The sequence below is a fragment of the Perissodus microlepis genome, chromosome 11 (assembly GCF_051167445.1).
Source record: "Perissodus microlepis isolate ML-2025 ecotype Zambia chromosome 11, ASM5116744v1, whole genome shotgun sequence".
Classification (NCBI taxonomy): Eukaryota; Metazoa; Chordata; class Actinopteri; order Cichliformes; family Cichlidae; genus Perissodus; species Perissodus microlepis.
In genome coordinates this window covers 19325414-19346061 of record NC_140471.1, presented here as the reverse complement: position 1 = coordinate 19346061, position 20648 = coordinate 19325414, and the positions used below count along the sequence as shown (strand labels likewise).

Sequence of the window (20648 nt, the reverse complement as noted above, 5' to 3'; positions counted from 1 at the left end):
AAAAATCCACAGCTTGAAGTTTCAGTAGCTTTCGCTACCGATAGGGGGAGCTCTATATTTTCCTCCCCACAATCACGACCTTAAAGCCAACAAAAATGCATTCAAAGCCAATCAAAAGCCGAGGACATGAAACACTTCCTGTTTTTAGCGCTGTAAACTCGTGGATAGCTGTTTCCATGATACTGTAATGTTATGCAGGTGAAGACCATGAATTTACTCTGTCACTCGCGGAAAGTGCTGTCCTCGGTGTTGAGAAGTAGTGTTTTACTAAAGCGAACAGAGGCTTTTGGAAGCATTTGTTCAATCTCCAAAGCTCGGTGCATTAGCCTGTCTGTGCCTCAACATTTTACAGCAAATCTGACCTCATGTCAACACTCGCGTCACACAGCGTCCTTCACCGGGCACTTTGACATAAAAAGATGTTATTCGGAAAGCGAAGAGAGCCGAAATTCAGAGAGTAATGGCGTGATTGAAGATGATTCACATGAACTGGACGATAATAGCAGCGAAAACAGCTCCTTAAGTCGCAGTAAGTACTTAAAGTGTGATAGAGGTTTCAAGAGCAGTCGCTTACTTGCTTTATCATGTGTAATATAATTGAATTTCTTGACGTTTCGCGGTTACGCGACATTTGGTCTTGAAAGTGTGATACCTGAAAAGTTTTTATGGCGTATCTTCAGGTTGTGAGGTGGAAGCACAAAAACAAAGTCCTGCTTGTTATTTCTGACAAAACTGCCAATATGACGGCAGTTGCCTAAATTCTTGCTTAATATGCTTATTATTTGTGCCAATAATTAATTGGCAGGTAATAGTAAACACTGGGATTTCATGAAGGATGAAAGAATGTAAATATCTACTACTTACTTACAGATAAAACAAAGGAAAATAGACAGTTGGGATACTTAAAAAGATGATTCACACGGTTTAGATGGTTCACATCAAGTGTGTGCAGTTTCATTGAAAACAATTAAACGCCAATAAAAATATTAAATATTTTAAAATCTGACATGATTGCGCATTAAATATAAAACCATTTGTCATTTAGGCTGTTGTGTTTCATTTAAGCCAAATAAGCATCAGATGTGTGTCATTTACTGTTATGGACACTACAGCATGCAACAGGCTGCACAAAACTGCAGCATGTCCACGGGATATACAGAAATTATTAATAATTAAAAAGTAATGTAATGTTTATATTTGCTGATGTATTACTCAGGGTGTGTAATGTTACAGACACTGCAGAATTTTTCTGACAAAGTCCACACCTTCACATATTGACAAGAGGAAGTAATGAAGAAAAATAATTATAGTCACAGAAGTATAGAATTACACATGTAACACTTAAAAAACTAGTATTAAAGGACATGCAAATGTGCTAGATCATAATTTGGAGGGTATTTGCATTCGTATATCAAATAAACAACCTTTGATTATATCTCATTTCTTTTTATTCAATGATTTCAATGAACACCTGTGTAAACTTCCTCACCAGGACCAACTCTGTATAAAATTACTAGAAAATACTTCTTAGTTACATGGATAAATGCAGTTTTGCCATTTCATTGTGGGTGACTCATGTTCAAAGTACCAGTATGTTTCTGTAAAATGTCTTTTTCCAAACTGCCTTGCAGTGACTCAAAGAAAGTAGGACCCCTGTGCTGCTTACATGCTCGTACTGCTTTACCATTTTCTTTTCTTTTTGTCAAGGATCCTTGGAGACTTTCAGTCTTGATGTGCTGGTGTCTCTTCTGCGTCAGGAAAATGCAGTAGACCTCTGTGTGATTAAAGTACCAGAGCAAATCAAATACGCTGAGTACTTCATTGTCGTCAGCGGTGTGTCACCAAGGCACTTGCGCGCAATGGCACTTTATGCCATTAAAGTGGTAACTTACCTCTGTTTATTCTTTGTTACATGCTAAATATATTTGTTCTTTAAACTCATACAAAGGATGCTTTTACTCCAGTACAAGTTTCTGAAGAAAGATGAAGATCCAAATGTCAAGATTGAAGGAAAAGATGCAGAAGATTGGATGTGTATTGACTTTGGTATGTATATCCTTATTATTTGTTTAACAATTCCTATCCACTAAATTAACCATATATAAAAGTTACAAGTATTTGTTTTTCTGTGTCTCAGGTAATATGGTTGTTCATTTCATGCTGCCAGAGACTAGAGAAGTGTATGAACTCGAAAAACTTTGGACTCTCCGCAGCTACGATGAGCAGCTGAAGAGTATCCCAACTGAGACACTTCCAGAGGATTTCATATTTGATGTTGAAGTTACAAAGTGACAACATCTAAGGCTAAATAATAAGATGTGCCCAGACTGAACTACTTCCTTTGAGTTTTGGATACATTCTTTGCAGTCAAAAACAAATCTGTTGGATTTCCAAAAGTACTTTAAGTGACAGAAATGCTGAAGCCCAACTTATCAGTATATACTGATCTCAGATATATTAACTGTACTATCTACATTATATCTCATCTGGCCAAAGGACCAATGAGCATAATATCCCATGGCAAGACATCCATCTGTCTGCAGTTCACAAGAATTGTTACTCCATCTACTACTGGGCAGGTTTTAATAAAACTTGCACACAATGAAAATATACTCCAAATTGTTCTCAAGGTTGCATTTTGCCAGATGAGCTACTATCTGAAGTCTTTAATGGAACATAAAGAAAAAAATACATGCTTTTGGCTATTTAGAAATTGTGGCATCACATAACTTGTCCAACGAAGTGTGCACCGACTCCAGTGTTTACAACACTCTCAGCAAAGCTGTGCAAACAGTGGTTCACTTAAGAAGGGTCTTCATTCTGAAAAATTCTGCAGAGAAAATGGATGAGTAGTAGTTTTTATTGTTCTTGAATGCATGTGTAGTTGGTAATACTATGTGAAGAATAGAAAGTACGATGCTGTAACATCAAATATGCAGAAACAACAAATTGTGTAGACTTATGCACGGTGCCTTACACTTTGTTATGACATACACACCACTCGGACATATGCTCTTGCAAATTTGTAGATATAGAAAGCATGTTACTGAGCCATCACATCATTTTTCTGCAGGGGTCATCCCAGCATTTACAATGATAGTGATTTATCTGTGATAGGCTAATGTATACTTGTATACTGGTCAGCCTTCAGTATTTTTCTTTAGATAAATAATCCAGAAACCCAACACCTTTTGTGTTTAAAATTGACAACCTCTAATGATTCTGTTAATTTTTCATACTGTTTGACATCACTGGTACGGTGATATGGTGTTTGTAAAATGCTTAAATGACTCATGAGTTTGCAGATAAAATGTAAGTTTTATCCTGTTTAGATTGTTGAAGTAAATTATTTTTTCTTACATTTCAGACGTGTTGATTGATGATTAATATGGTGTCGAGGTGAGGACAAAGAAGAGGCAGACGTTGCTGTCGAGCAGACGAAATGCATAGGTTCAGTGTTGATTCAGTCTCCCCAGGTGTGAATATACTTATTCACAAGCACCTGCAACTGTGTCTGAAGAGCAAGAGCCTTTTAATATTTAAACCTGACAGCAGCAAAGCAGTATTCACATTTGCAGGTATAATTTAAAAAATAGTCTGTATTTAAAATATATTCAAGTCTCAGAAACACATTTTCTGCAAAATTCAAGCAAGAATAAATGAATAAAAGAGAAAGAAGAATATAGAGTCACTAAAACAAGTCATTTAAGATGATGTTTTCAGCCAAATCCATCTGAGTGCTTTGTTTCGGAAAAAAAATTGTTGCCCAGGCCATTATTCGTTACACGCATTCACTCAGCACTTACAAGATAATAAGACAATAAAAGACTCAAAAGTAAGTATCCAACACCTAGGTTGATTTGGACATGGACAGATTAAGAGTTTGTCTTTTTTCATGGTTCCTGACATCAATATCACATTAAAAAACAGACTGATAAATAGATTTTTGGACCTTTTTGACATTTAAAGAATACGGAGCCTGAGGGTAGAAACTAAGCCAAAACATACACAAACACAGATACAACTCGCACTATATCCCCATAATTTTCTTGCATGCAAGCATTACGCTTCATTGACTTATTGTCAGGACATTAGCTAAATGTGAAAATGTAATGAGGCAGGAGATGCCTGCACAGAGCCGACTGGACCTGGTGTTTGAATGCTTTTAACTTGTGGTCGTGCTGCTTGCACATGAATGGAAAATGAAGAATGAGTCAGGCTAATGTTTAAAAACAGATGGGGAAGCAGTGAATTTGGACATCTTCATGCAACATAGTCTCTGGTTTCCAGTACACTCCCAATAGAAACCCACTGAGATGAAAGTTGGACTTTGTTGATCACACTTACTTATTCAGTAGTTTAAATTAAAAAATAAGACTATCAAGTAATTATTTTTAATATTATTTGTCTTTATTGTAATATAGTAATTTATTTTTTTAAACTAGCTTATTTCTAATTTTTTTAAAAAAAAAAGGCTCTGGGGGAAAATTGCAGTTTGAAAAATCTTTTTTTGTTCCACTCAAATTTTGAGTGGATAATGTTCTCATTATCTATACAGCTGTTTCACCCACTGTTTTCTCCCCATTAGGGACCAGGTGCTACAATGGAGGAGATTATGAAGAAAGGGAGGTTAATTAGTAAATAATAGCAGAGTTTATGTCTTGCATGACTCATTGCTATACAAAGCACACAGTCAGCTTACTTTCACATACATTACCAAAGTGCATATACAATTAAATTCTATCATGGTCTTTGTTCAGCATTAGGTTTCTGTATAAAGAAAGGAGTATATTATTTAGTAGGTGGTCATTACTACCCAGTGCAACTGGCTAAAATAAATAATTTATCTTCCAGAATTCCCACTGAAAGTTTTAGCTTTAATCCTCAACTAGAAGTCCATCTGGGTGTCAGGCTTTTGATATTTTAGTACGAGTAAATGTGTGTATTTAGGCCTTCTGATAGTCCTGCAGGTGGGCTCTCTCTTTGTAGATAACGTTTGTGAGGAGCATTACGAGAGAGCGCATCAATTTTATCAGAAATGACACTTGAAGGACTCTCTGTGCTTTATCCACCTGGCCCTCATTTGTCATCACAATACCTGATGTCACAAACTATTTAAATCAGTCCGTAAAGGGTGTTCTGCATCAAGTGCAAATGTGCTTGCAAAGATTCTGGGAGTATTTGTAAAAAGTAAATAAATAGTTTTGAGCTTCTTGTACCCCAACGCCTGTGTCCGGTGATGACAATGAAGTACATGATTGATGCCTGGTTGGCAGCTCCTGCCACAGCAGTCAGTTGGTGTCTGCTCCAAGCATGCCAAGTTTGACTGATCTGATCAGCATAGTGTTGTTTTGGAGCATTTTTCCTGACAGATTCATACTAACAGTGAACCTGATCACTTGGCAGTGATACTCAGTGCTATGAAAATCGCAGTATTAACATGTAAATGCTTTCTATGAATAACAATGTCATTTTCTTTTACAGCATCTGAATATTTTGCCTGTAATATGAGCCAGAAAAAGTTTTTTGTTTGTGTTTAGCCGACGTTACCAGCAAGGACTTGTGCTGTTGCTTTGGAGTGCAGCGCTTATATGACTGCCACAGAACAGCAACGATTTACTGCCAAATTTTTGTTGAGTGCCCTTCTAAGAAAATAGAAAATAGTTGCCATTAAAGTTGTCTTATCATTTTGGGGCTGAAAGCTTTTTGTGCCCTCTATCAACTGAAATTGAAAGTTTAAGGAGTTTTTTGTGATTTCCTGCCCTTTCTTGTACGATTTCGAGTAATTTAGAGCTATGCTTGCTCGTTTGGCCGAAATTGCTGCAGTTATTTTCTTAAGACAACTGCCTGTATTCAGTAGTGTTTAATTTGGACTTAAAGATGAGATACATGAAGCAGTTTTAAAAGGCCATAAAATCAAAGGATTTAACATATACTTTAAGAGTTTTGAACTTTTGGTTCATTACTGCTAACTGTTTAAAGGCTTTGACTAGGCTGCTCTTGTATAATTTGCACACAATACACAATTGTGTGATAGCAAGGAGCACGAATGCCTGTTCTTTTATTTCCAGCAGCTTTTCATATTTTTGAGATGGTTAATGCACAATTTCATGAGTTAATTTTGTTTCCTGATGAGCCACAAGTTCTTTTGAGCTGCATCAGTCAAGGCATCCGGCATTTCAAAAAAATAAAATAAAATAAAAAAAGTCAAATCAAACATGTGGAGCTTCCTGCTGTATCAGCCCCTTGTGATTAAGGTAGTAGTTAAAAGTAGCTTTTGATGTAGACCCCCTTTGCATTTCTCTATGAAGTGAAACAATCTTTCCAAACACTAGGGCATCCTTTCATTTTTCAGCTTAATGTGAAAACCATGGCCATCTTAAGTTACACATCATCAGTTTTATTAAAACATATCATGCTGCTTTTGGTCTTAAGTAGATTTTCTACATTAATAAAACTTTTAGCTTTCATCTCCACTCATCAGTACTTTTCCATGATAACTTCAAAATCTTTTTGTGAACCAAAGAAAAGTTTGCTGTAATCAGGTGTACTCTTATTGCTTATTTAGACCTTCTTTTTAAAAAAAACAAAACAAAACATAGAAAACAAAGCTATTAGGGGAAACAAAAATGATGCAGACCTTTTGGGTTGTTCCAAATGAATTGGTCCTATTGTAGAACACAAATTTCTGTAGCATGTTAGTGATGTACTTAATTTAAATTTATAAACAAACAAAGGTTATGAGTTTTTTTTCTGAAATAATGCCATTTTTGTTTCACTGCTTTGCTACTTTGAGCTTAAATAATGCAACCATAGATATTTCTCAGGAGTAGCCTAAAAGAACAGAATTACCCCCCACCCCTCCCCACATGGCACAAGCTGTATAAAACATGGGCAATGTAGGGAATCAGACAGACGTGCCTTGAACAGCGGGAAAAGCAGCTACAGCAGAACTAAAGTGTAAGCAAAATCTTTATTTGTAACAATTTGATGGAGAGGCTTGTTTTTTAAATTTAAAGTCAGCATGTCTTTACAGATTTGACTGCCTTTATGTTTCATGAACATGAACATGGTGACTCTATTGCAGAGCTCTTTTTCTGATTTTGCCGTGAGTTGCTGGATTTGTGTTTTTGTTTTTTTTTACTCTGTATTTTCACTTAATTTTCCCTGTGATCTAGGACGTGTTCCAACGCTGTGATGTCGCTGAGTATTCTGGCTCTCTGCCTGCTGGTTTGTATTCACTCTGGCATAAATGCATACCCAGCCAAACCTGCCAGTCCACAGGAAGGGGCGCCACCTGAGGAGCTTGCCAAATATTATTCTGCACTAAGACACTACATCAACCTCATAACAAGACAGAGGTTAGTTATCTACTTCTATATTAGTCCATCTTGACCCTATATGGAAAAAAATATTGTTTAATTGCTGATATCTTCTTTATGCACAGGTATGGGAAACGAGACAGTCCTGATACTGTATTTTCTGATGTGCTAGTGAGGGAGAGCACAGAAAGTGTTCCAGGATCCAGCTATATCAGGTAAATTTATTTACCCCATTATCTCTCTGTTAAACTACCATATATATATTCTTGTATATTATATATTCTTCATTGGACTGAATATTACTTGAGTCTGATTAGGAAGAGGGATACATTATGCAGATATTTTAATGTGTTTTCTAGAAACTCAATTTCTAATTATTATGTTTTAATGTGTTTCTGTAGGTATGATGGGCTGCCATGCTGCTAGAGCTGTTACATCCAGGTTGACTTTACCATAACGCTGCCACTATGACGTCTTTTACTCCCATGAATTGAACTTGTGTTGCATGGAATAAACGCTGTGTGTAAAGAAACTACTTTAAACTGTTTGTGTTATTGCCACTGCTGCACTGTGACATGTTGCTAGATAGTACAAGTGTGTCTTATGTGGTGAACAGTGTTTTCTGTGTCATTCACTGATGGAGTAACAGTGCACTCTGATGGTGAGCTGACATCTAAGCATTTTGAGGTTTTTCTTAAGTGGGGCAAATAGCTTTTAAAACATGTCTGCTGCAAGAGTCCTATTTAGGGGAAATGTGAAATAGAAATTAGTAATGAGAGTACATCAAAGTGTTCTTCTCAGCTTTACTTTTACCTCTTTTATCAAGCCTACTGAGATTTGCCTGCACCCTAACTCACAACAGATTAACACTTTAATCTCATCAAGTGACCTGGATACATAAAAGCAAATCATGCAATGCTATGGTAGTCTCTATGTGCCTTGAGAGAAAATGTCACTTTTTATGAATGTCGGTTGTGCAGATGAGGTTATTTGTTGCCATGTCTGGCAACAATTATTACAGGAATCAAAGATGGCAGTGAGGCTTACAGTATCTCTTGGGGTAAGCGTATCCTTCCAGTTTAGTTCTTAGCTGTGCTGTTTGCTATGCAATATGAGCTGGCATCATTGTGCATGCTTTTCTGGAGTCAGCAGAGAAACTAATCTGTATATACCATACTTGTTTTTAAAGACCACACACACACACACACACACACACACACACACTCACTTACAGTAGATCAGGAATCAATACACGAAATACATAAAGGATGAGACCTATAAACCAATTCAGTAATGGATAATTGACTCAATATTCATCCCTATTCATAAGAACTATGAAAAGGCACAATAGGTGGTCAAAAGGCAACTGTATATTTTAATTTACAGTACTCGCATATTTAATTCAACAAAGTACTGTTGTTAAAATACATTTAGTCAAAAACAAAACAAAAAGTACATTAAGGGGGTCATAAAAATCTGAAGAGGGCAACAACTTTGATACAGCTTAGTTTCATACATAAACATTTACTCTACTTAATATTTCTACCGTTATTTATTTTAGTGTAACAGAAAGTTATATGAGAAGACTGCGGGTTTTCACTGCACTAGATATAACTTGAACGGCACTGGATGACATTAGCAGTGCGTGAGTGGACTGGGAACTGAGAGCAGGGGCGCATGCAGGCACGCACTCTGAAAACGCAGTAACAACTTATTCGTGCGCGAATGATCGGCGAATTATAAAACTCCGGAATAAAGAAAAGCATGAAAGCTTGACTGGATACTGATTTAACTGGGTAAAGTATATTTCATTCATTCATTTGTTTATGTGAGGCTATGTAACGGTACGGGACCTAGTAGTTTCTCGGATTTCACTGTGCCACTGGCTAATGTTAAGTAGCTACTGTGAGCCACATATTACTATTAGCTACTACAAAGCTAACTTTAGCTGATTTTACTTCTCTGCTGCTAGTGCCGATACTAACTGAGCGTTAACTACCGAAGCTAGCCTGTTTAAATTTTGCTGGCATGTCTGTTATTATGTATTATTAGCATTATTTGTCGGCCAAAAATAAAACTTAGAGCGCACGCCACTCGTAGTTGCTAGTTAGCGCTGCTAATTCGCCCGCATATGAGATCCAAACGGATACGGCACGAGCTCTGGTGTTAATGACAAGACGACCTGAGAGTAGAGACCTACGGTTTAGTTTATTTCAACCAGCAACTGGTCGTTGTAATTAACGCCAAAATTAGTATTCACGGCTTCAACTTACCATTTCAGCTAAGCTACCTCACGTTGAAGTGGTTACACGTGCCCAGTGCGCGTGTAGCTTGACATCAGTTAATTTAACCGCTGCAGAGAACACATTTATAAGTCACTCGTCCTGCCTGAGGTTTGGTGACAATTTCAGCTTCTTCTAAGAAGTGCTGCAGGAGTTTAAAGAAAGAAGAAGAGAGAACACTCTCACAGCTGTGATGTGCATAGGTTTTATTTTCCTTGAAGTAATGTTTAAACATTTGCCTTATTCAAATGCTAAGGATACGGACCAACGAAATGCTGTCTGCCCTACGTAGAATATATTGTGTATAATGCAAACGAAACAACTGAAAAATGTAATTGAGAAGTAAAACAGAATATTTAATTAATGTAAATATAATATACCAAAATCACGCGTCCCATACAAATTATAACTGTTTTACTACATGATTTATTTTTTGATTACTTTAAATCGGATAAAATGTAGGTCCATAATTTGACTCCTTTAAGCTTTAAAATAAAATTCCTCTTTAAATAGACAGTGGTCATGTGATCATCTTGGCCAATCACAATGACTGCATTACAATAACATTGAATGGGCAGGAGAAGTGTGGACAATAAAGGGACCCTAAGGGTAGGGAGTTGTGTATTTATCATGATTTGCTTTTATTGATAGCTATAATGGTGTTAAAACGGTCTTGCTCAATTTCTGATTTTTCTCCCTCCATTCTTTCATTAGTCCAGAGGTACCAGATGAGTGTTTTTTAGAAAACGTGGGGCTCGGTGTTGGCCTACTGCACTGATGATCTGAAATCAGTAACTAGGTGAGTTGTTGCCATGTTTTTTTTTGTATTTGTTTTAGGTCAGCATGGTTGTTTTGCTGCTTTTGTTGATAGTGCATAGCTAGAATACAGTGTTTCATTTATGATGTTTATACAGTTCACAATCTGTAGTCAAACAAGGCTTCCTGAGTCGACTGTTTGTCTTACTGTGTATTGAGGGAGTTTGAGAGTTTTTTTTCCTCACTCTGTTTGGAGACCGTGTTTGCACAGAAAATCCCCAGGGCCCTCTCTGTGTGTGGCTGGCACAACCTTTAGCCAGAAGGATGGAAGACTCATCCTTTGTCATTCAGTCACCCTCTTTGTCATCTGCTTAATTCATGAGTGCCCTTTGTGCTAACATGCATAAAACACAAAGACCAACAAATGCTTTCTTTTCTAATTGCTCTCCGTTCTGCATCTGTTTATCACTCATACAGCAGTAAATGCAGGCTTGATTCTAATCATTGAAAAAGGCTTGATTAGTGTGATACTGTACTGACTCGAGTGGGTTTCCTACATCCTGCAGCTCTCCAGTTGCTCTGGTTTCTGTAAACAGCAATTGGGTGGCTTTTGACCGTGTTTAGGGAGTTTCACCATCCTGAGCTGTGGAATAATAAACATGACTGTGGCCAACGCAAAGTCTGGCTCAGGTAAGCTGTAAGAGACAAAGTCCCCGACTAGCCTTTTGCACAGGAATTGCAGCAGTGTTGTTTACCATATTTGCCATTTAATTACCATTTGAATGATACTGTGCCCACTTCTCAGAGATAGTTGTGGGGGTGCCTTTGGCCGCTTGTCAACAATTCCATTTGTTCTTTTTTATGGACAAAAATGTAGAAAAAAATATGTTTAATACATGGTTCTCTTGATAAAAACGTTTCAGACTCATCTGTTCAGATTACATTTAAATTCAGTGTTGTAGTCCTCGTATAAACAAAAGAGAAAAAAATGACAAGTGTTTTTATTGCTACGTCTTTCTTGGTGACAAGAAAGATGTTGCATTAATTTTGTTGCTAGAAGTAAAATAATAATAATAATTTGACCTGTGTCACTAGTCACTACGAGACAAAGCTATTAGTGAAACAATTCCTTGGTGACCGTGCGTCCTTGTTGCTGTTGCAATGGAAATGAGCAATGTTCTTTGAATTGGCCCATTGATTCGCTCCCCACTTGTTGTTCTTGCCTTGTCCATTCGTAGTATACTGAAATAGTTTTCCACTGGCTCTGAATTTTAATTGTATTTATTACTGCTGGTCACGAGGTTGGTTTTTCACTAGCATTTCTGCCTCTGTTTTTACATAGCAGTGCATTTTAGAGCTTAAAAGAAGTAAAGAGAGCAGTTGGCAAATGGTTAGCTAAATCATTTAAGTTTATCTGTTCTTCTACAGCCATGCAACAGGTGCTGGAGAACCTGAGAGACATGCCATCAGGCACAGGAGCTAAAGATATTGACCTCATCTTCCTCAGAGGGATCATGGAGAGCCCCATCGTCCGTTCCCTTGCTAAGGTATGTTGTGCACTCACTGATACTACTTCTGTTTGCTTGTTCTCCACTTCCTACAAACACATGCGCAGATACATCTCACCATAATCTCATCAGGTAGATTTTTCTGTTAGCTATAGTTGAAGTAGATTAGAAGTCTGTGTAGGACAGAGGAAGTGAATTGTAGCTGGTGTTTTCTCATGTGTGGAGACGGGAGAAATGGGGAATTCATGCTTTATGTGCAAGAGTTCTAATCACATGAACTGATTACTTGTTGTGTGTCTTTTTCTCGTGTCCACATTTAAGTTAGTTACCAGAAATCTTGCTACTGCAATCTAATACCCTTCCTGTCATCGGAAGAGTAAAACACAAAGGTCTACTCTCTGCAGGGCTGTATAGCACAGATTTTTTGTATTTTTATTTTTATTTAATCACCACAAATTTAAGTTCATGTTGGAGCTTAAGTAAAACAGAAAACCTCTTAAAATTAGATCAATCAATTTGTCACACAAATAAAGAGGCTTAAAGCATGAAGAACAAATGGCTTACATAACATTCTGAAAAAAATATCTCCAGTGCAGATTGAGGTCATCAGGTTTAACTACCATAACTATAAATAGATAGCTTTTTATAGAAAACCGTCCACAAAGAGAAACTCTTGTCCTTATTTCGTAACAAGAGTTTGTAGCTTTAAAAAAACAAAATACACTATTTTACACAGATGGCCCATCAATCATATTAAATGGATTTGAATCCCTTGTTACTTTATATTCTGCTCTTAATTTTCCTTCATTCTTCTGCATATCACAGTGATAGTTTAACAGAAACAAAGCCCGCTTGTTCTTGGTGTAGGTGGTAAATTAATTCACTGTGATTTTTTTTTGTTATTGAGTTGTTAAAAATGTTTGGATATGTTAAAATTCAATAAAAATATCAGCAAGTGGGTTTTTATGAATACCTGCTGTTGTAGCCAGTGCAATTATGGATTAAATTATGGAATTATGACAATTATGGAAGTGTTTTTGTTAGTAAGAAGGTATTAAGAAGTCATTCAGAACTCTGGCTGAGGAACATAATGGCATAGTCCATTCTTAACAACTTGCAAGCCCCCATGCTTCCACATGTGCAAAATATAGTCCAAATTCCTAAAATCACAACCTTCACGCCACAGTTTTCAAACTTTATAAATCCACTCAGTGGAACAAACAGGTCAACTGAGTAGATCTAAAGTGCAATCTGGCTGGTTGGCAGAAATATAGAAAAAACATCAAGTGGTAATTACAGCTTTGGGAATGTTATTATGCTATAAAATCACAGTTTGTAAGCCTAACCAAATTTACCTCATGCTTGATACAAACATTGACTTGCTGTGTACACTCTTTTGGTGGACATGTCTGTGTTTAGGCACATGAGCGTCTGGAGGAAGTTGCGTTACAAGCTGTGCGGGATGATAATGTTCAGCTTGTCACTGAGATCTTGGATGCCCTTAACAATCTGACAGATAAGGATGCTGCCGCTGCTGAGCTTGTCAAAATCCTGCAGGAGCCACACTTCAAGGTACCTTAAGTCTTATTCAGTGGCGGGGTGGGGCTTTTTACTGGAGTGGAAATGGAAGCCAGAGCTGCTTCTCCAACCCCTTCCTCATTTCTTATGATTTACCTGTCTGCAAGCTTCACCTAACTGGTCTCGCTTTCTTACTATCGACTAATTTGTTTCGGAGAGTATTGAGAGGATTCCTACGCACTGTTTGAGTAAATCTAATGTCGTTTGTCTTCACTGTCTGTAACTGCTTGGGGGAGACTTATTTTTCAGTTAGTCTATTGGCAGTGCAGTTTGTCTTCATTTGTTCATAGTAATTCATCTAATGCATGTTGGAGTGTTTTCTCATTTTTCCAAGAAACGTATTGTTAAGTTATTTCTTTCCGTGTGTATTTTTCTCTTCTTCTGTCTTAGTGTTTGATAGAAGCTCATGACAAAGTGGCTGCAAAGTGCTATGAAACATCGCAGACTGCAGTTAACAGTAATTCCATGATGACCAGTTCACTGATGCCAGCTGATGCTGTCAGGATGATTGGCATCCAGAAGAAAGCTGGGGAACCACTGGTGAGTTAGCAAGGCATGGGTAAACACTCCTGTTAAGCTGCAAAGAGTTTTACACATGCCCTTTCACTGACCATCTGTTAGGATGCAGTGACTTAGCCTTACATAGTTAATCATCATGTTTTAGAGGAAACTGGCTGACCAACGCATGAAACTGGCCTCCTCTATGATTTATGAAGTGCGGATGTACAGTACTTTATTGACTCTTGCTCTCTTTCAGGGGGTAACATTCCGCGTGGTGCGAGGAGAGATGGTGATAGCCCGGATCCTGCACGGAAGCTCAATTGACAGGCAAGGCATGCTGCACACAGGGGACATAATCCGAGAGGTGAATGGTCGAGAGGTCGGCAGCGACCCCCATGTGCTCCAGGAGCTGCTGAGGGACTGCAGCGGGAGTATTACACTCAAGGTCCTGCCAAGCTACAAAGACACACCAGCACCTCCGCAGGTACAGAAAAGGGAGGTTTCATTTTCTGAATTCACCCGGAGGTGATTGATAATCTTAGTTTAGTTTTTCAGTCCCCACGACCAGCCCTGGATGAGCGGATGAAAATGGGTGGATGGATGTTTACCGTACTTTCTGGACAATAGAGCGCACCTGTAATATAAGCCGCATCAGCTCTATTTTTAAAAAATTAAAAAAAAAAAAAGATATACAAGCCGCAGATATCTATGATGAAAAAATAGATATTTACTGCATGTACAGAACAATCTTGTACTGCAAATGTACATGTATGTACCTGAACAGATTCTTTCCGAACAATGCCTTTTAACACGGCAGCAACTTTGCTGATTAAAACGGAACAGAACCAAGAGAAAATAACCGCTATTTATTTACCTCCATTTTTCCTGTATTTGAAACCACAAGTCACTTTAATCATCTTCGCTGAAACCCATGAAGTCGTCTTCTTCAGTGTCGGAGTTGAACAGGCTCAGAAGCGCTTCATCACATCTGTCTCCATCAGCCTCGCTCTCCGTGTCACTGTCATCCTCCGGTGAAGTTGGCTCTGAAGGTGCGCCGCTCTCTTCGCGCAGAAGTCCAGCCTTTCGGAACCCATTGGTGATGGTGGATTCTTTCATAGCACTCCACGCTGTTAGGATCCACTGACAGACATCAGAAAAGGATGCTTTTCGCATGCGGCCAGTTTTTGTGAATGACTTTTCACCGCTTGTCATCCAAGTCTCCCACTCAACCCGTAGTGCAGCTTTAAATGCCCGATTTACACTGATGTCAAGTGGCTGCAAAAACTTTGTTGTACCTCCAGGAATCACAGCTGGAATGGAGTTTGTTTTCTTGATCGCTGCTTCCACAGAATCTGTGATGTGGGCCCTCATGCTATCCAAAACAAGCAGTGCTTTTTTTCCGGTGAAAAAAATCCTCCCGGGCGCTTCCCATAGCACTCCGTTAACCATTCCTTCATTAGACCTTCTATCATCCACCCTTTGGTGTTAACTTTGACCACTATGCCTTTCGGGAGTTGTTCTTTCGGCATAGTTATGCGCTTAAAAATCACCATTGGTGGAAGTTTTTGTCCGGATGCCGTGCATGCCAGAACGCAGGTGAAGTGCGTCCTCTCATGGCTTGTTGTTTTCAACAACACGGATGATGCACCTGTCTTGTTAACGGTCCTGGTCAGAGGCAGATCAAATGTTAAAGGTACTTCATCCATATTGATTATGTCGTCTGGTCCGATGGAGTTTTCTTGTATCTTTTTTTCAACGAATTTGTGGAAGTTTTCAACTTTTTCCTGATAGTCAGGGGGGAGTTGCTGACAGAGAGTGGTCCGTGCCCTGATGGACAGGTTTTTACGTTTCATAAATCTGAAACACCATGACGGCCCACCTTTGAAATCTTTAATATTAATTTCGCGGGCGATTGTTTTGGCTTTCAGTCGGATCTGTACAGTGGATACACCTCGGCCACCTGCTCTCTGTGTGTTCACCCATTCCTCCAGGACATTTTCAAGTTCAAGCCACCTGCTTTTATGTCCTCTGAAAGCTTTTCTCGACTTTTGGCATTGCATGAGCTCTTCCCGCTGTCGCCTCCAACGTCTCACCATAGACTCATTGACGCTAAGCTTGCGTGCAGCAGCGCGGTTTCCCTCCTGGATAGCAAGATCGATGGCCTTCAACTTAAAACTTGCATCATACGAACTTCTTCGTGTGGTTTCCATGATGAAGGGGCGAGGATTTGAAAATAATTACCCGTTGGTAATTTGTTGTGCGTGTTCTATCTGCTAAAGAAAAAGTAGTGTATTCTTCTTTGCATTGATTTTTCATCTATCTTGTTTTTTATTCTAATTCTGGTTAGAGTCCCCCTAGTGGTGGAAGAAAAATCCACAGAATAGCCGCACCTTTGTATAAGCCTCATGGCTCAAAACCTAGGAAAAAAGTAGCGGCTTATAGTCCAGAAAGTACGGTAATTAATAAGTTGGATGCAAGATGAATTGCTTTTAATGACATTTTTCTTAGTTTTAGAGTTTTTCATCTAATATTAAGTTACATTCAGTCATATAAATGCACCTTAATATTTGCTGTTGGTATTTGATTTGATTTGCAATAATATATTCTGAAATTGTGCTCTAATGAATAATATATTGATTGAGAGCTGAGTGATCTCTGAATGCCAGGTTCTTGAAAACTGAGCCCATGGAGGATCTATTAATAACACTCCACACACCAAGTAGGACATGCACCACTTTATTCAATGGAGCACACATAGCAGCTGACACTGAGAGGCCTTAGGTAAAATTACATCATAAGGCTATTGGTACTTTGTACTGAGGACGATAAATTATCTACTGTTAGTAAGAGTAAAAATGTTTCTTCCTGTTCACACTTAAGAGTTGTATGTGGTCCACCTCACTCAGGCTTTTGACTTCTGACTGGGAAAGAACAAGGTTTACTTTCATATTGTATTTCAAAATCAAGAGTCATGAGACATATGTAGTTTTTTTGCAGCTTAATTAAGTGTTGTAATGTCACAGTACAGATTTACACCTCACCTCTGTTAAATTGCAGGTTTATGTGAAGTCACACTTCAACTACAACCCAGCCACAGATAACCTGATCCCTTGTAAAGAGGCGGGTCTGGCCTTCTCCAGAGGAGATGTGCTTCATGTAGTCAACAAGGAAGACCCCAATTGGTGGCAGGTGAGTGTGCTCATATTACTGGAAATTTATGGCTGCCACAATATGTAAAACACAAGGATCGCAAAGTAGTTAATACATAATACACTACACACAACCATGAATGTTGGCAACAACGTTGGCCACTTACATAGGTTACATCAAAGACTCACTGCAGAACTCTAAAGCCATTGCTGCTTAGTGTGAGTTCTGAGTCAGTTCGTAAGAATCTACAGCTTTCTAAAAGATTAATAATAATAATGGATTGCATTTATATAGCGCTTTTCAAGGCACCCAAAGCGCTTTACAATTCCATTATTCATTCACTCTCACATTCACACACTGGTGGAGGCAGCTACAGTTGTAGCCACAGCTGCCCTGGGGCAGACTGACAGAAGCGAGGCTGCCATATCGCACCATCGGCCCCTCTGGCCAACACCAGTAGGCGGTAGGTGAAGTGTCTTGCCCACGGACACAACGACCAGGACAGAGAGCCCGGGGATCGAACCGGTGACCTTCCGGTTACAGATGCGCTTCCCAACCCCCAGCGCCACGGTCGCCCCTTAATAACAATCAAATTATTTTTTTCTTTCTATATACTTAAATCAATAGTCTGAAGCATCTCTCAACTACTCTAACCCCCGTATAGGCACAGAAAGTTGTTGGTGGAGCCACTGGCCTCATCCCTAGTCAGGTCTTGGAGGAGAAGAGAAAAGCCTTTGTGAGGAGAGACTGGGACACGTCAGGTACAGGTTAGTATGACTCCCTGACCCTCTTTCCAACTGTACCAGCTACTCTTGTATAGATTTAATGAAGGTTAGACTTCAGCACCAAAATGCGTAGCACTAATACTTTGTGCATTTGACTCAGGCATGCTCTGTGGGACTCTGACTGGAAAGAAAAAAAAGAAAAAAATGATGTACCTCACTACCAAGAATGCAGGTGTGTATTACCTGCAGTTTTAGGGTTTTCGCGCTTAAATATTTACATTTTTTAAATGGTGACACAGTACTGACTCTGTATCGCCTTCAACAGAGTTTGATCGTTACGAGCTGCAGACCTATGAAGAGGTAGCCAGGATGCCCCCGTTCCAAAGGAAAACGCTGGTTCTGATTGGAGCTCAGGGAGTTGGGAGGCGGAGCCTAAAGAACAGGCTTATTGTCGTGAATCCCCTGAGATATGGAACCACTGTCCCATGTGAGTGCGTGCATGTGTGAGACATAGACCTGAGACCACCGAAATGTTCCGACTTTAGACCCGTCAGGCTGCATGAAATGCCTTTTCTTACCTTCTACATTCAGTTACATCACGCCGTCCCAGAGAAGAGGAGAAAGATGGGCAAAACTACTGTTTCGTTACACGGGAAGAGATGGAGAAGGACATCAAAGAGAGCCGCTATCTGGAGCACGGCGAGTACGATGGCAACCTTTATGGAACCAAGATCGACTCTATCCATGAAGTGGTGGCTGCCGGCTGTACCTGTATCCTAGATGTTAACCCTCAGGTCGGTCAAAGATGCACGCACTCAATATCTGGATCTGCTTTTCCTAAAAGCTTTGGTAGTGACATCACATTTTATGCCCAGGCCCTGAAAGTGTTGAAGACTGCTGAGTTTATGCCGTTTGTGGTATTTATTGCTGCTCCTGAGCTGGACACACTAAGAGCTATGCACAAAGCTGTGGTAGATGCTGGACTTACGACCAAACTACTCACGGTAAGTTTTAAGCCGATGAAACATTCTTAAATACGATGGTGGGATTTTACAGTGGTCGTCACTGTAATGGCTGTGGCTTCCTTTCTATAAATGGGCTTAATCCATTTTCTGTAACAGGAGAATGATTTGAAGAAGACTGTAGACGAGAGCGCCAGGATCCGCCGGGCATACAGCCACTACTTTGACCTGACTATTGTTAATGACAATCTGGACAAAGCCTTTGACAAGCTCCAGGAAGCAGTGGAGCAATTAATCATAGAGCCACAGTGGGTTCCAGTCAGCTGGGTCTACTGATATTTTACCCCCCACTGGAGAGAAGCTGCTGTTGGAGCTGCCAGGCTTAGGATAAAAGGGGATTCAACACTGTGCTGCACACAAAGTAAGTGTTGGACATCAAGCCTGTGTGAATTTGGTCTCACACAAAGTTGCATCAGAGTCACCTTAACCTGAATTGCCAGATTCCTTTCTAGCACACTATGCAATTCACAACACATAGGAAGTGTACTTATTTATTGGCAAGTATTTTTTAAATGATATTTTTTACTCACATGGATTGGAAGAGTACTGGCACTCGTGTCAGATGCTTTTGAAAGCAAACCCAGTTTTTAATGTTACATCTGTATGTAAGATCAGTTAAGTTGTATTTATTCTACATAAAAATGAGGGCTCGCTCATTGAAAAGAATAATACCTCAGTGTTACAGTTTACAGTGCTTATGCGTCCAGTTTCTCATCTCATTCTGTCACTACAGACTTGTCATTCGTGTAGAATAGTGTCATATATATGAGACCTTTTTTCCTCCTGGAGGCAAACCTTTAACTCCTCAGCCAAACTTAATGAATGGAAAACGATTTGCCAGTCACTGTATGAAGTTGTACAGGAAGAAAACTAATCCTGTAGTGTTTACCTATGGCTCTTTAACTCAAGCACGAAAGATATTACATTAAATACGCTGACTCTGTGTCAGACGTTTGGATCATGTAAATGTTTCTGAGTATTTGGTGCTGTGTTTGTGTTTTCAAAGAAAGACTTTCCACAGGACTCTCAAACAGGGTACTGCACCTCAGTGAACCATCCCTTTTGATGTGATATGTACTAAAATTTAACAGTTTTAAATAAAATTCATATTTACTTATAAAATTATATTTTACAAGATTTCACATAAGATGTATTTTCAGATGTCAAATAAATAACTGGTGTTTTCTAATGATCCGCTGTGTTTTAGGTGTATTTCTTTAAGCAAACTTGCCGACAAACATGCTACATTCAGGCATATTAAAAATCAAAAGTGTATATAGCAGCAAATGACACAAAAAGTTTAAATGTACACAAGCCAGGGTGGTGTAGAATGAGGTTTGTGTTAGGAGCGTCAAAGATCCTGAACATGGATCTCATTGGAGAATTAATAATTGATCTGAGAGTAAAAATAACCTGAAAAGTTACTGCTATAATATTGTCAAAGAATGTGATCAGTCCACGTTTGAGAAACAGTTATTGCTCAGAACAATTGATTTGAATACAATCTTAGTGATGATGACATAATTATATACTGTTAATAAGATGTTGTTAATAATAAAAAAAAATGATGGTAGTTTGAGAGACAAAGCACGTTTTTTTTTCCATGAGAATACCCAACATAATCAGAACCAGGAGCATAATAGATTTGTCTATAGGGATATTGCTGCAAGCTGTGTGCCTGAGATGACCATATTTAGGTTATCGCTTCTTTTTGCGCACTTAGATGTGAATTAAGTTGTAACGACTATATAATCTCACATTCCAAGGAATATGTTCTGCACAGGGAGGCTTCAACCGGGATTCA

General features: G+C 38.9%; 3 protein-coding genes and 1 long non-coding RNA gene across 7 annotated transcripts; 3 read left to right on the top strand and 1 right to left on the bottom strand.

The window, feature by feature from the left end:
* The first annotated feature begins 104 nt into the window (after positions 1-104).
* On the top strand, positions 105-3366 carry malsu1 (mitochondrial assembly of ribosomal large subunit 1). Its single transcript, XM_084942942.1, has 4 exons — positions 105-529; positions 1708-1883; positions 1965-2046; positions 2138-3366. Exons 1-4 carry the CDS (start codon positions 193-195, stop codon positions 2290-2292), a joined length of 750 nt encoding a protein of 249 aa, XP_084799068.1. The 5' UTR covers positions 105-192; the 3' UTR covers positions 2293-3366.
* LOC146377604 (uncharacterized) lies at positions 2567-9697 on the bottom strand. Its single transcript, XR_014801600.1, has 3 exons — positions 9596-9697; positions 3361-3514; positions 2567-2830 (listed from the first exon to the last, which is right to left on the bottom strand). It is a non-coding gene; the product is annotated as an uncharacterized LOC146377604 (long non-coding RNA).
* Positions 3614-7857, top strand: LOC146377605 (peptide YY-like). Of its 2 annotated transcripts, XM_084942943.1 has the most exons (4): positions 3614-6960; positions 7179-7361; positions 7448-7537; positions 7724-7857. In XM_084942943.1, the coding sequence occupies exons 2-4, from the start codon at positions 7198-7200 to the stop codon at positions 7746-7748; spliced, it is 279 nt and encodes a 92-aa protein (XP_084799069.1). In that variant the 5' UTR covers positions 3614-6960; positions 7179-7197; the 3' UTR covers positions 7749-7857. The 2 variants fall into 2 exon arrangements, with proteins under 2 accessions (XP_084799069.1, XP_084799070.1); XM_084942944.1 differs by lacking the exon at positions 3614-6960 and having other exon boundaries at positions 6970-7361.
* On the top strand, positions 7943-20036 carry pals2a (protein associated with LIN7 2, MAGUK p55 family member a). Of its 3 annotated transcripts, none has more exons than XM_084942937.1 (14): positions 7943-9118; positions 10319-10403; positions 10927-11050; positions 11789-11907; positions 13288-13440; positions 13837-13986; positions 14204-14431; positions 17005-17136; positions 17762-17864; positions 17983-18054; positions 18148-18309; positions 18414-18616; positions 18698-18826; positions 18944-20036. In XM_084942937.1, exons 3-14 carry the CDS (start codon positions 11020-11022, stop codon positions 19118-19120), a joined length of 1659 nt encoding a protein of 552 aa, XP_084799063.1. In that variant the 5' UTR covers positions 7943-9118; positions 10319-10403; positions 10927-11019; the 3' UTR covers positions 19121-20036. The 3 variants fall into 3 exon arrangements, with proteins under 3 accessions (XP_084799063.1, XP_084799065.1, XP_084799064.1); XM_084942938.1 differs by lacking the exon at positions 7943-9118 and adding an exon at positions 9769-10213; XM_084942939.1 differs by lacking the exon at positions 10927-11050.
* Positions 20037-20648: the final 612 nt, after the last annotated feature.

Coding starts and splice junctions, on each gene's coding strand:
- malsu1 (XM_084942942.1), top strand. CDS start 193: ATGCAGGTGAAGACCATGAATTTACTCTGTCACTCGCGGAAAGTGCTG. Junction 530..1,707: donor AAACAGCTCCTTAAGTCGCA/GTAAGTACTTAA, acceptor CTTTTTGTCAAG/GATCCTTGGAGACTTTCAGT. Junction 1,884..1,964: donor CACTTTATGCCATTAAAGTG/GTAACTTACCTC, acceptor CTTTTACTCCAG/TACAAGTTTCTGAAGAAAGA.
- LOC146377605 (XM_084942943.1), top strand. CDS start 7,198: ATGTCGCTGAGTATTCTGGCTCTCTGCCTGCTGGTTTGTATTCACTCT. Junction 7,362..7,447: donor AACCTCATAACAAGACAGAG/GTTAGTTATCTA, acceptor CTTTATGCACAG/GTATGGGAAACGAGACAGTC. Junction 7,538..7,723: donor CCAGGATCCAGCTATATCAG/GTAAATTTATTT, acceptor GTGTTTCTGTAG/GTATGATGGGCTGCCATGCT.
- pals2a (XM_084942937.1), top strand. CDS start 11,020: ATGACTGTGGCCAACGCAAAGTCTGGCTCAG. Junction 13,441..13,836: donor TGCAGGAGCCACACTTCAAG/GTACCTTAAGTC, acceptor CTTCTGTCTTAG/TGTTTGATAGAAGCTCATGA. Junction 13,987..14,203: donor AGAAAGCTGGGGAACCACTG/GTGAGTTAGCAA, acceptor GCTCTCTTTCAG/GGGGTAACATTCCGCGTGGT.